The sequence below is a fragment of the Quercus suber genome, unplaced genomic scaffold (genome assembly GCF_002906115.3).
Source record: "Quercus suber isolate HL8 unplaced genomic scaffold, Cork oak 2.0 scaffold_6, whole genome shotgun sequence".
Taxonomy (NCBI): domain Eukaryota; kingdom Viridiplantae; phylum Streptophyta; class Magnoliopsida; order Fagales; family Fagaceae; genus Quercus; species Quercus suber.
Genome location: NW_027069472.1, coordinates 920,826 through 936,418, shown reverse-complemented (window position 1 = coordinate 936,418; position 15,593 = coordinate 920,826). Strand labels below are relative to the sequence as shown.

The 15,593-nt window shown below is 35.5% G+C and overlaps 1 protein-coding gene across 1 annotated transcript; it reads left to right on the top strand.

Moving 5' to 3' along the window:
- Window positions 1-10,598: 10,598 nt before the first annotated feature.
- Window positions 10,599-11,111, top strand: LOC112038206 (uncharacterized mitochondrial protein AtMg00810-like). Its single transcript, XM_024071011.1, has one exon. It carries the CDS (start codon window positions 10,599-10,601, stop codon window positions 11,109-11,111), a length of 513 nt encoding a protein of 170 aa, XP_023926779.1.
- Window positions 11,112-15,593: the final 4,482 nt, after the last annotated feature.

Sequence of the window (15,593 nt, the reverse complement as noted above, 5' to 3'; positions counted from 1 at the left end):
TATTTGACATGATGTATGTCTTAATATTGTAATTTCAAAGTTTTTTTTTTATTATCTAAAATAATGGTAACATGAATATTCGAACATCATCATATAGTCCATGAGATGCATAGTATGTGATTTATGTGAAAAGTCACAGATGATATAAATTACAAGTTTTTTGTAAACTCCAAATTTTAATTCGTAGTTGGTGATGAAATTGGGCATTTCATTTGTGAAGACTATAACATGTTAACTAGGATGATTTGTCTTGATATGGAAGTGGTGACTTCTATATGTTTTAAGAATTAAGACATATTGAACTGGACTGTTATGAGATTTATTATTCTCTTAATGACTTTCAATTGAGTAATAAATCTCACGAGTTATATTTACATGAACTCTTAATCTTGAGAGAATAATGGACCTGATCATGAAGTGTAGGTTAATTTGATATATCAGGAGTGAGATTTAAAGTAACGGTTAAAACTTCAGTATGTTGGGCAACCACATTTAGTGTTGATGGAACATATATTCTTAAGATGGAATTCATAGTCTCTTAACTGATATACAAAATATTCCCTTGAGATAAGTTTAATAAGTTTGTTATTCGGAATGTTAGGCCTAACTACTTTACTAAATAGTTACTAAAGTATATATTTATGAAATTGGATTTCATAAATATGTGATGAATAACTTAAAGGAATAAATTGGGTATTCAAGAATTAAGATGTAGTAATTTACAAAGTGGCAGTCTACTTTCATGATTTCGTATTATTACGAATATTTTATGAAGGAATTGCATGTATAATAAAGTCTTGAGATATAATTTATTAATAAGCCCTAGAGTGCAATTATATTTTTATAGTAATATTAAATATAATTAATGGTAACTTTGAACTTGTCAAAAATTGACACAAAAGCCCAAGGTCCATTGGAGCTAGTGTCTTATTGGTCCCTTTTGGTCTCACTCCAAGCCACATACTAAAACCCAATTGGAAATGCTCAATAGGCCAGCCCAATTAGATAATCAGTTAAATATAAAGGGAGACACATACAGAATTTTTATTAAGAGAAAAAGAGAGACATTATTGTGAAATGGTGTGTATGTGTGAGTGAAGCCACTCAATTATTCTCCATTAGAAACTGATTGAAAGACCACACATCTTAGGCGTTAGTGGAATTGGAGTGAAGATTGAAAGTGTTCCTGAGAACTTCTGATCTTTGGTTTTAAAATTCACTGCATTGAGGTACACTCTCTTGTTCTATATTCAGAAACTTACATAATGCATGTTATCAATTCTGAATGAAGTAGATTCGTTAATTTTTCGCTGCGTACATGTATATTCCCAACACCCTTTTAGTTTCACTCCAAGCCACAAACTAAAACCCAATTGGAAAGGCCTAATAGGCCAGCCCAATTAGATAATTAGTTAGTTATAAAGGGAAAAACATACAAAATTTTATTTTAAGAGAGATACATCATTGTGAAATGGTGTGTATGTGTGAGTAAAACCACTCAATTATTCTCCATTGGAAATTGATTGAGAAACCACACTTCATGGGCAAAAAGTGGAATTTGAGTGAAGATTAAAAGTATTCCCAAGTACTTCTAATCTTTTATTTTGAATTTCACCGCACCAAGATACATTATCTTGTTCTTAAATTTTGAAATTTACATAGTGCATGTTTTCTTTCATGAATGAAATAGATCCATATTTGTTACTTTCGCTGTGTGTTTTGTATGAGATACATGTTAGGATTAATGCCCTTGAATCCTATTGTATGATGCTATGTATAAAATTATGTATCACTCAATGTTGTGATTAATAAATTTGTTTTATTATTAACTAAAATAATGATAACATGAATATTTGGACATTATCATATAGTCCATAAGATGTATAGTATGTGATATAGTCACAGAAGATATAAGTCTCAAGTTCTTTGAAAACTCAGAATTTTAGTTCGTAGTTGATGATGAAATTAGGCATTTCATCTGTGAAGACTATAACATATCAACTAAGATGATTTGTCTTGATCATGGAAATGAAGACTTTTAGTTGATACGTTAATATGTTTTAAGAGTTAAGACATATTGAACTGGATCACTGTGAGATTTATTATTGTCCTAACGACTGTCAAATGAATAATAAATCTCACGACTTCTATTTACATGAACTTTTAATCCTAAGAGAATAATGGACCTGATCATGAAGTGTCGGTTGCTTTGATATATTAGGAGTGAGATCTAAAGTCACGATCAAAACTTCAGAGTGTTAGGTCTAACCACTTTAGTAAGGAGTTGCTAAAGTATATATTTATGAAATTGGATTTCATAAATATATGATAAATAACTTTAAAGAATTAAACTGGGTACTCAAGGATTAAGATGTAATAATCTTCAAAGTAACAGTCTACATTCATGACTTTGTATTTCTACGAATATTTTATGAAGGGGTTGCAAGTATAATAAAGTGTTGGGATATAATTTATTAATAAGGTCTAGAGTGTAATTATATTTATGTAGTAGTATTAAATATAAATATAATTAATAGTAATTTTGGACTTGTCAAGAGTTGACAGAAAAGCCCAAAACTCATTGGAGCTAGTGTCTTATTAGTCCCTTTTGGTCCTACTCCAAACCACACACTAAAACCCAATTGGAAATGCCAAATAGGCTAGCTCAATTAGATAATCAATTAGAGAAAGAAAAAAGAAAAGAAAAGAGAGACATCATTGTGAAATGGTGTGTATGTGTGAGTGAAACCACTCAATTATTCTCCCTGGGAAACTGATTGAGAGACCACATTTCTTGGGCGTAAAGTAGAATTGGAGTGAAGATTAAAAGTGTTCCCAAGTACTTATAATCTTTTGTTTTGAATTTCACCTCACCAAGGTACGCTATCTTGTTCTTAAATTCTGAAATTTACGTAGTGCATATTATCAATCATGTTTGAAATAGATCCATGTTTATTGCTTCTGCTATGTGTTTTGTATGAGATACAAGGCCAGATTTACCAACAATTGGTATCAGAGCCAAGTTTTCACATCATGATTATATAGCATGTGATTGAATTTTAGAATTAAAGAAAAACATTTTCTTGATCATATCGGGTTCACACCAAGGATGTATATTCTCTTGGTTTGTTCGAAATGGTCTATGATTAAAGAATTGTGCCGTGTTCTAATTGAAATTGCTAAAGAGATATAGTTCTATATCAATAACTGTTAAGTGGATTACTTTAGTTATTGTACGGCTTGGCTAATTTTAGACAATTGATGGATTGCCTCGATGCATTGGTCAATATATTATATATATGAATTTTGCACTGATTGCAATGCTTAATGGTAGTTATTGATTGTTGAAGTAACTGTTTTGTAACTACCATGTGCGTGAACCATGTTGATTGCACTACTTGGCTATTCATGCTTTTAATTGCTTATCACATGTTAATTGAAAGTTGTTGCCATGATAGCCATCTTGTACGGTAAAATTCTTGGCGACCATTTTATTAAGATGTGATAAATGCCTTGAATCCATGTATTAGATATATATATATATATATCTTTATTTATATGGTTTCATATGCATACAAATTTTTATATGCTTTGGATGTCTTGGATCCATATATTAATGTGTGTTTCATATGTTGCAATTTATATGAAGATGCACGGAGATATATATGCTATCTTGTTAATGCTAGGATTATGAAATTTATTCCTAATGAGATTAGGATTATGTTTTCAAGGTTTCTAGCATTATTATGGTTCTTGATCTTAAAAACCTTTAATTTAAAATATCTAGTGGGAAAGAGATACAAATGTTGGATCTCATGGCCTCCATTATCGGTTTATAGTAGACACCTCGTCTTGGCATATATGCCTTGCGATCCTAAAGGAGGGTGTTTATTTCATAGTACTACAAGATTGAACTAACCTGTTTAAAGTAGTGTGGACAAGGGTCTTGGCGTATATACCTCGCAATCCCAAAGGAGGGTGTTTTGTTCCATGGTACTACAAGTTTAAACATTATAAGAGAGATGAAATATGATTACACATGATTCTAGATAATGGTGTACTCTAGACTAAATATAATGTTAACCTCCCAAAGGAGCTATGTCATTAACACTTAGAGGCTAAAGCTAATACGGCATATTATTAGTGTATGATAAGAGTTATCATGATAGCACTAATAATGAGAATAGTTCTCAATCAATTAATGTGTTTATAAGGTTCCATATTATATACTTAAATGCTAAATTAATAATGTCTAGTTTACTTATTATATTCATGTTTGTTATTTTCAAATTTAAAATCATGGCATCATTTAGCCCACTTATTGCTATTCTTAATCAAAATAAACTGACTGGATCCAACTATGTTGACTAGAAAAGAAATTTGGACATTGTTCTTACTGCTGAAGAGCACAAATATGTGCTTACTCAACCATGTCCTAGCTTTCCATCATTAGATGCTCCTCTTGAAGAAAAACAGCGATATGATCGTTGGCATAAATCTAATGAGATGGCTAAGTGCTATATCCTAGTATCTATTTCAAATGTTCAACAGCATCAAATGCAGGATGTAGAACTAGCTTCGGACATAATGCTAAGTCTGAAGGAGATGTTTGGTGAACAAGGCCGTTCTGCAAGGCAAGAAACTATGAGGTAGATTTATAATACCAAAATGGCTAAAGGTACTTTAGTGACAGAGCACTATCTTAGGATGATCTCTAATCTGAATACATTAGAAATTTTAGGTGCCGATATTGATGGAGAATCTCAAGTGTATATAATACTCTAGTCACTACCAAAATCATTCAAGGAATTCAGACTTAACTATAATATGAACAAAAAGATTTATACATTGTTTGAATTGATGAATGAGTTGATAGCGGTGGAAGGCATCCTTGGTACTTCTAGTGTTGATGCTAATATGGCTGAAGCTTCTACTTCTCAACCTAAGTCGAAAGGCAAGGGTAAGAGGAAGAAGAAGAAGAAGAAGAAGAAGAAGAAGGACTTCTCCAAGAAAGATGGGAAACAAGTTGCCTTAGAAGTTTTCAACAAAGGAAAGAAAATCAAAGAAAAGTGTTTCCATTGTGGTGAGAAAGGACATTGGAAGAGGAATTGTCCAATATTTAAGGCTACCAAGAATAAAGGTATGAAAAGTACATTCCTTCTTGAAACATGTTTGGTACAGAATCCCACAGATTCCTGGTGTGTGGATTCAGGTTGTACTAATCATATATGCAAATCCTTGCAGGGGTTTCAGAAGACCAGAAAGTTAAATGAAGGGGAAATGTTTTTTACCTTGGCTGATTGGAGCAAGATTCCAGTTGTAACTATTGGGGTGTTTAATTTATGTTTTGAATCTAGATTTTTAATATTAGAAGACTGTTTATATATACCTAATGTTCGTAGGAATTTAATTTCTACAACTTACTTTGGTAAACATAGATATTATGTTATCCTAAAGGACAATGTTGTAATAAAGAAGGATAAAATGTTTATCTGTTCTGGCAATATTGTGGATGGTCTTTATAATTTAACTCCTGATAAGCATGAATTATATAATTTTGAATTAGATCATAACTCTTATGTAAAATCATTAAAGAGAAAGTTTCCTTCTACTATTAAAGCATATCTTTGGCACTTGCGTTTGGATCATATTAATTCAAACAGAATTCAAAGATTGATTAAAGATAGACTCTTAGAGCCATTGGACTTTGATGAATTTTCAGTTTGTGAATCTTGTTTGGAAGGCAAAATGACCAAACAACCTTTTAATGCAAAAGGTAGAAGAGCCCAAGAGTTGCTTGAATTAGTTCATACAGATGTATGTAGTCCAATGTCAACCCAAGCAAAAGGAGGTTATGAGTATTTCATCACTTTTACCGATGATTACTCAAGATATGGTTATATGTACCTAATGAGATGGAAGTCCGAAGCCTTTGAAAAGTTCAAAGAGTTTAGGGCTGAAGTTGAGAATCAATTAGGTAAACGCATAAAGGACATTCAATCTGATTGTGGTTGCAAATACCTTCTTGGGGATTTCAAGGATTACTTAACTCAAAATGGGATTGTATCCCAATTGACTGCAACTAGAACTCCCTAACAGAATAGTGTAGCAGAAAGAAGGAATAGGACTTTTTTGGAAATGGTTAGGTCCATGATGAGTTACGTAACTTTACCAGTTTCTTTTTGAGGATATGTACTAAAAACTGCTATGCATATTTTGAATTTAGTTCCATCAAAATCTGTTCCCAACTCACCTAAGGAATTGTGGAGTTGGCGTAAGCCTAGTATGAAACATCTCCACATTTGGGGATGTCCAGCACATGTGTTGAAAAGGAAGTTTGATAAGTTGGAAGCTAAAATCGAAGTATGCATGTTTTTAGGGTATTCTAAGGAAACAAAGGGTTATTTATTCTATAGTCATAAAGATAATAAAGTGTTTGTTAGCACACATGCCAAATTTTTGGAGGATGATTATGTGAATAATTTTAATCCTAGAAATAAAGTTGTTTTGGCTGAAATGAATGAACCTGTAAATGAACAACCAATAGATGAAACTAGGGATGATGTGGCTGTATTAGATATACCATAAGATATTACTCATGAGATGACTAGTACACAAGTGTCTCGTCGTAGAGGGAGAATTGTTCGGCCTCCTATAAGATTTATAGGTTTGGGAGAAACTTATAAAGCTATCTCAGAAGAGGTTGAATTGGATTCCTACACTTTTGAAGAGGCAATAAATGATATAGATGCACATCATGAGGTCAAAGCTATGAAATCTGAATTGGATTCTATGTATTCCAATCAAGTTTGGGATCTTGTAAAGGCGCCTAATGGCATTAAACATGTTGGTTGCAAATGGGTTTATGTAAGGTTGAATTTAGTCAACCATTGTATTGGCTTTATTCCGCGTCAAATTTGCTTGTAATTTAGCAATTAGTAACCCTGTATTTAGGTGGGAATCATGTAAGAGTAGTAAGTGAAAGAGTGTGAAGAAATGCTCAAGATTGTGCAAGGATGCAAAGACTCTCGGCTGGGACTTGCGGGTGATTCGCGACTAGCAAGCTGCCAATTGCAACACACGAGTGAAGTGTGCGAGAAGATGAACAGTCACACCAGCTAGAGTACTACAGGACAAAAAGTCCAACCTGGCCATTCTGTTATCTTGCGGCTTGAACTCACGACTCAATCAAGTCGCGAGGCCAAGTCGCCAGACCATCCTGTTTGGAAAAAACTAACTCTTCACATTCCTTTCTCACCTAAGTATAAATACCCCTTATACCCGCGAAATGTAGAGAGCTTCCAAAGAGAATTTTGAGAGAGAAACCCTAGAGAAAAACAAGATTGATTCATCCACAATCTTCACATAGAGACTCTTTAAATTCCTCTACTCTCATCCTCTCCAATGTTACATCCTTGAGAGGTTCTTACCCAAATTCTTTTCTCACCATAGCCACATCTGTGAGAAGGCTATTTGGTGCTTTGGGAAGCAGTTAGGAAGGGACCAATGGTTATTGGTTGATGTTATGGGTTATAGCAGAATCTGGTAAGCTAGAAAAGATAAAGGTTCGGCGTAACCTCATTAGAGCAAGAAGCTTGGAGGGCTTAGGTATACTAGGTAAATTAGGCTTGGAGGGTCTATTGTTGTTCATGTATCCCAACTTCATTTTCTAGTGGATTATTGACCACTTAGAGAGTGGCAGAGAGGTTTTACGTCGAGGGCTTCGGTTTCTTCTTCGATAACACATTTTTGTGTTGTCCTTGTGTTTGCATCTCTCTTTCCTTAATCTTTGTCATTTAATTTCTGTTGTGGATATGATTTTATTTGGTTTAGATTGTTTATCAATTCTGGTATAAGCTTATAATCATTTTTCGCACATACATTGTTTGATATAAAGCTTGAATTGGTAATTTGTATTTTGAGGGTTTAAACGTTCATAGTGTTTTATACACTATTTGAACATTCAATTGGTATTAGAGTAGGTACACTCGATGTGGTTTTATCACCTGAGTGTGATCCTAGACCCCTTGGCTTGTTATGGAAAGTGCTATGGTAAAGGCCAATGTAAAGTGGACTAGAGGTGTTTGTGATAATGACTCTTTGAGCATGTTTGAGGATTGTTCTAGTAGTGAACTTTTAGAGTTATTCAAGTCAAAGAAACATGCCAGAATTTTTATACACATGCTGAAATCATTAATTCATAGAAATCAAGATGTTCATAATAGCTTGTGTGAGTCGATTTCCTTGGTCGAAAAATATAAGAAAAGGAATAGACAATTATGTGATAAACTTGATAGTCTAAAAAGGAAGTTATATTCTTCTATGATTGAAGAAAATAAAGATGAGTCTTGCTTTGATGGTCAAGAATGCCTATCACATGCTTGTCTTTTTGTTCACACCACATTGAAAGTATTTAATTCATGTTTGTGGTATCTTGACAATGGGTGTTCAAGGCATATGATTGGAGACAAGTCTTTATTCAAAACTCTCAAAGAGAAGGAAGATGGTTGTGTGACATTTGGAGATGGTAGTCACTCACAAGTTCTCGAAAATAGAACTGTTGAGATTCCAGGACTGCCCGTGTTCATTGATGTGCTGTACATCAAAGGATTGTAAGTGAATTTGCTGAGCATCACTCAAATATGTGATGAAGACTTCTTAGTCCAATTCTCAAAGAAAGGGTGTCTAATCCTAAATTATGAGGGTATTCAAGTGTTGAAGGGACTTAAAACTACTGACAATTGCTATGGTATCATTCCCAAACCAAGCATAGCATGTTGAAGTGCTCGAGTGAATCTCTTGGAGCTATAGCATCAACGACTTGGGCATGCTAATTACAAGCAAGTGCCTAAAGTCTCAAAGCTAGAAGCAGTGGTGGGTTTGCCAAAGTTTGGGAAAATTGAGAAAAGTGTTTGTGGTCCATGTTAAATGGGAAAACAAACAAAGTCAGCTCATCCTAAGGTGAATGTAGTTGCTACTTCAAGAACTGAAAGCATTGTCAGAAAGCGGTATATTATGGTGATAGTTGTTGACTTCTCAAGGTACTTATGGGTGGAATTCCTTAGAGAGAAATCAGAAGCATGTGATAAAATGGAAAGATTATGCAAAAGACTACAGAATGAAAAAGGGGTTCCTATAGTCAAAATCAAAAGTGATCATGGGAAGAAATTTGAAAATGCTAAATTTGAAGCTTTTTGCAATAAGCACGGTATCAAGAAGGAATTTTTAGCTCAAAAGACTCCACAACAGAATGGGATAGTTGAAAGAAAGAACCGGGTGATCCAAGAGATAGCTAGAGTCATGTTACTCAACAAGAACATTCCAGAAAAATTCTGGGCTAAAGCTGTGAATACGTTGTGTCACATTGGGAACATAATTTATCTCCGAGTAGGGACAAAGAAGATGTCATATGAAATTTGGAGAGAAAAGAAACCGGAGGTGAAATATTTTAGAATTTTTGGAAGTAAGTGTTATATTCTAAATGATAGAGAAAATCTTGGAAAATTTGATGCTAAGAGTGATGAAGGGATATTCCTATGATACTCCACAAATAGCTGAGCATATAGAGTGTACAATAAGTGCACTAAGACAGTAATTGAGTCAATAAATGTGGTCATAGATGATACCATATCAGAAAAGGACATTGATGATGATGATATGTCTCTAGGTGATGATGTTGAGAAAGAATCACCTGAAAAAAAGTCTACACCTCCTATATCAAGAAAGGAAATTAGATCAACACAAGAAGCTTCAAGCTGACTCATACCTCCGACAGTCTAACCTCCAATCTCTTATGATAAGGAACCTTCAACTTTTAAGAGACCATCATCAAGAGTAACTCTCAATCACCCAACAAGCAATATCATCAGTAATGTGAATGAGGGACTTCGGTTGAGAAGAGGACCAAGATACAGTGGGAATCATGTGACGTACAACTGTTATCTTGCTCAATTTGAACCCAAGAAGGTAAAGAAAGCTCTCAAAGATGAGAATTGGATAGGGTCTATGCACCAAGAGCTACATCAATTTGTTAGAAATGATGTATGGGAGTTGGTCCCTAGGCCCAAGGATACACATGTTATTGGCACCAAGTGGATTTTTAAGAACAAGATCGATGAAGATGGTGAAGTTGTTCGAAAATAGTCAAGACTGGTGACTCAAGGACATACTAAAGTTGAAGGCATAGGTTTTGATGAATCTTTTGCTTCGGTAGCAAGACTAGAGTCAATCCGAATTCTTCTTTCCATAGCGTGTATTATGGATTTCAAGTTGTATCAAATGGACGTGAAGAGTGCCTTCTTGAATGGTTTTCTAAATGAAGAAGTGTTTCTTGAGCAGCCAAAGGGTTTTCAATACCCTTAGTTTTCGGATCATGTGTTAAGGTTAAAGAAAGCATTGTATGGGTTGAAGCAAGCACCAAGAGCATGGTATGATTGCCTTACCACATACCTGTTGGATCATGGTTTCAAGAGAGGCCAAGTCCATCGAACATTGTTTGTTAAAAGAAATGAGAAATCTTACCTTGTTGCCTAAGTCTATATGGATGATATTGTTTTTGGATCCACAATTGATCAATTAGCTCATGATTTTTCGAAGAAATGAAAAGGGAATTTGAAATGAGCATGGTAGGGGAGTTCAATTACTTCCTAGGGCTTCAAGTGAAACAACGGAATGATGGAATATTTATCTCTCAAGAGAAATATGCCAAAAATCTTGTTAAAAGATTTGGTCTAGATTCTAAGAAACACACTTCCACTCCCATGAGTTCTTCGAGAAAACTGAGCTTAGATGCAGCTTGTGTCGACATAGATCCAACACTTTATCAAAGCATGATTGGCAGTCTTATCTACCTCACTGCAAATGGACTAGACATTGCTTTTAGTGTCAGGGTATGTGCATGTTTCCATTCAGCACCTAAAGAGTCCCATTTGATAGCAGTCAAGCGAATCATTCGATATATCAATGGCACATCTAACTACGGGATTTGGTATTCAAAAGATTCAAATGATTGCTTGGCTGGATATTCAGATGCTGACTGGGCCGGGTGCATTGATGATAGGAAAAGCACTTCCGGTGGTTGCTTTTATCTTGGAAATAACTTGGTTTTATAGATGAGCAGAAAGCAAAATTCAGTCTCTCTTTCAACGGCTGAAGCTGAATATATAGTAGTAGGAAATTGTTGTGCTCAACTTCTATGGATGAGAAAACTACTACATGACTATGGAATCACTCAAGACACTATATGTGTATTCTGTGATAACACTAGTGCCATAAATCCGTCAAAGAATCTAGTTTAGCACTCAAAATCCAAGCATATCGAGATTCGATATCACTTCATTCGGGACTTGGTGGAGGACATGATTGTGTGTCTAGAGTTCATCAAACTGACAATCAAAAGGCAGACATATTCACTAAACCTTTTGATGGTCCGAGGTTTGAATCTTTGAGTAAGACCATTGGTATCGCTATCATTCCTTGAACTCTATCTTCCATTTTTTTGTGTTCATTTATGCATTTTTGTTATGTGTTCTTGCATTTCTTTAATTAAAATGTTTTTGCATAGATGTTTTTGATTAATCTTTTCTTGCTTTTATGTCAAAAATCCAAAAACACATAAAAAGTAGAAAATCCAAAAAGTTTGATTGACTTTGTTGAGTTGTGTCTCAAAACATGTTTAGCTTTTTACCTTTGTACTAATGGCTTTGTGCATCTACGAGCTTAACTTGTTTCTTATGCACTTATATCATTGTGGGAGAAATCTTGAAATCTATGTAGCTGTTATAAATAGATCTTCAACCTTGATACATGCATAGATTTGTGCCTATATATCTTCCCACTTTTTATTTTATTGCTTTTAATTAAAGAGCTCACCAAATGTAAATCTCCAAATGAATTGAGATATTGAGCTGCAAAAGCCTGTCGCACATACTAGTATTTGACTAGGAAAAAGAGAAAGCAACCAAAAATAAATTGTATGTTGCCCAAAAAGCCAAAGGCTAACTCATCAAAGTGAAATATCAAAAATTTTAGGCATCGATCTCACAATGAGATGTGTTGATTCAAAAAAATCAAATGATATATTGAACATGGAGCCAAATGAAAAGTTTCAAAGATATTGTAGTCAAGTTCAAGTGGGAGATCATATATGCATATTTCTATTATTGAGATGGGTCACATTATCTAGTACTAGTAGCGTATGCCTTGATTGAATTGATCATTGAAGCTTCACATTAGACTAAAGACTATCTCATTTCTGATATCCACACACATCACATATGTCTATATTCAATGAATGCCATATTCATTTGTGTGATTGTACTTGACTAAATTTGTTTTCACGTGCTCAATTTCTATTGATCAAACACAAAAATATTTTTGAGTCTTTTAGTCTGTTTTTGGAAAGTATTTTTTTTTTACAAATAGTTTCAAAAATTCAAAAACAATGGTGTCCTGTTTTGGCGACTCAGTGGCGGTAGGGTGACCCAATCGCATGCCCCAGTCGCGAACCTATACAGAGATTTTTCGCAGCTCACTGGCGGGTCAATGTCCCAGTCGCAAAAAATACTTAGAATATTTTTCAAAATTTGGGTTTTTATGTTTCTCGTGGCTCACTGTGGTGACTTGTTTGCGGGTGGAAGGTTCAGTCGCGAGAAGTACATAGAGATTTTCGCTGCTTATTGCGCGACTTTCTCACGGGAAGAGCCTTCAGTTGTGAAAAACACTGAAGACAATTTTTCAGAATTCTAGCTTTTAAGTGTTTTGGCGGTTGGTCCTGGCGACTTGCACGTGACTTGACTCAGTCGCGAAAATTGCGTGTGTTGAGCATATTGATCAGTTTGAAAACTTTTCAGTTTTTCCCTTGATCTTTTGTGACTATTCATTGTCTTCCCCATTTGAACCTTTCTCAACCTCACCGTATTTCTCACATAAACCACCATTGTTGTCCATCATTTCTGATTCCATCTTCAAGGAAAGGTATGGGCTTTGTCTCTTTCACATGATGTTTCACATTTACTGCATATTCCTCTTGGACTGTGTGATTTGCTGATATGTGTATATCTCTTGATTGAATATGAACATCTGATCTTATGCTGAAATTGATGTGTTTCTTTTTGGTGGTTATGTACTGATCTACTCTATCTTGAGTAAACATTGTGTTGTTAGTGACACATATTCATTTTCATATTTGGAACCTAAATCTCAATGTTTTAGGGTTTTAGTCTTTATCCATGTTTTGTATCTAACCAAATGCTAATAATGCTTGGTGTCTTGTGTGGTTTCTCTTGTTGTTGACAAAACATGATGTAGGGTGAACATGTCTCCATTCAAGAAAGCAGCTGTAAAAGAGGGTAGCAGCAAAGGGAAAGAGCTTGTCATTGATGTTGATGAACTCTCACCTAGAGCAAAGAGGACCCGATCATCATCAGGAGTATTTGATCCCAACAAGTTCAGATCTTATGCTACCTTTCAGACTCATGAGAATTACTTCAGAGATGCTACACCATTGGTCGAAAGGGTCGTTGATCAACCTTCTCTTTTTGACACCGACATTCCTAAATGGTTTGCTCACAAAGATTGGAATTACCTTCTCTCCGACCTTGATGAAGCATATGAGAGTTTGGTAAAAGAGTTTTATACCAATGAAATTGTTGAAGGCAAAGAACTCAAATGCTGGGTTAGAAGAAAAAGTTTCTCAGTCTCTCCCACATATCTGGCTGAGATTCTTCACATCAACCGGCCGATGTTTAAAAACTCACCGATGTATGATGATCTATGTCCAGATGAGGACCTACTTTGGGATGCTTTTGGAAAAGACTTGGAATTCTCGTCAAATGGAACTCAGTCAGTGTTTCCTCTCTTCCTCCAAAATTGTGGGTGCTTACAATCATCATGTTTCACAACTTGTACCCATTATGAACCTCAGACGTGCCCTGTTTCTTCATGATTTGATCTCTGATGTAGAGATTGATATTGTGCACATATCTTTCAGGTTCTGCGCAAAACTGTTCTTTGAACTGAATCAAGGATATGCATTCCTTTTTATTGCCTCATTTCTAGGATATTGAAACTCAAAGGAATTCATCCATCAACAGATGAGTCTCTCTGCATAAAACTGGCTCCAATCAACATGCGTACGTACAACGCTAGCATTGATCATAGTCGAAAGGGAATCAAAATAGAAACTTCAGCATCTCATAGTGGTTCGCGCTCTAGCTCATCCACATTTGATAGGACCTTCTTCATTCTCTATGTTCCTTTTAAGTGAATATGCCATATCCTAAGCTACCTACATCCTGGCTAGTCTCCTTCAACTTACCTCGAGGACTTGCTCTCTAATGGCTATGTGATCTAGCCCAGATCCTACTCATGTTAGGCTTTCTTAGTTATCATGGCTCTACTATCCCCTTGGGTCAAGCCTCATTTTCCGCTTCCTTTTATCCAAGGTCCAAGACTTATTTTTTCTTCTTATGGGCCAGGCTCCCCATTTTTTCTACTTTAAGAGGCGAAGTCTTCTTTTCTACTTTCTTTTCATTTATATGGGTTGGGCTTTTCTTGCTTATATGGGCCTAGCTCCTTGAGATATTTTGGACCTCAACATTTAGACCCTTGAGGTTGTGGGTTACCTATAGCCCACGTGTGAGAAAAATAAATGGTCCCCTACTACCCTAGGACACCTTTCCCTTTCCTCATCCCCGGGGGTCCTTTACCCTTTCTCCTCCTTCAGGTACCCTTATTCCTTTTAAAGGAGTTCTTTGTCCTTATGTTTTCTCAAGGGTTCGCATGACTCATTCCTATTTTCAAGATGTGGCAGCTTTTTTTTTTTTTTTTTTTCGAAAAGGAAATGGGCAGTTGGATTAGTTTTCTCCATTTTTTTACATTACTTTCCCTTTCCCCATAACTCCCATCATTAATTGACAACCAGACCCCTAAATTAAATCTTGGTAACTGTCTTCTTTCTCCCACACTTTCTCTTTCCCTCTTTCTCTTCACACCATTATTGCTGCTGTCACTTCCCCACTTACCTCCATTAAATCCTTACCCGTTCTTCTTTCTCTTCTCCTTTTGTTCATTCTCACAAAAGTGCTTCCATAGTCTTCTTCTCGAAAGAGGAAAGAGCATTCACCCACTCCCTCTGAGGGCGAAGGCACCTCAGTGAGTTCAGCATAGTTTCCGTCTTGGATCAACCAACCCTTCCCCTTTGAGATCCCTGGTACACCCTCAACCTGTTCTTCCTTCAGGTTACTCATGGAGTCGACCTTCCATCTCCCCACTCTTGGATCTTCTCTAGTAAATCTGGCTTTATGAGTTCCACACAAGTCCTAGATCCAAAAAAGATATTGGATCACTAAATCAAGCAGGGATCCCAAGAAGTGGTCCCTCTCTTCTTTGATTTTATTGAGGGAAAACTCAATGGCTAGGCTAGTTGGGTAGACAGGAATTGGTTGATAACAACTTCGTTGGGTGTTTGAAGCACGTCGGTGTACTGAAGTTAGTTGATATGACCAGGAACTTAAAAGGATTTCATGATTTCAAGGGGCTCAGGCATTTAGTTCATCGTTGGTCTCCTTCTCTCCATATATTCTTCTTCTCCG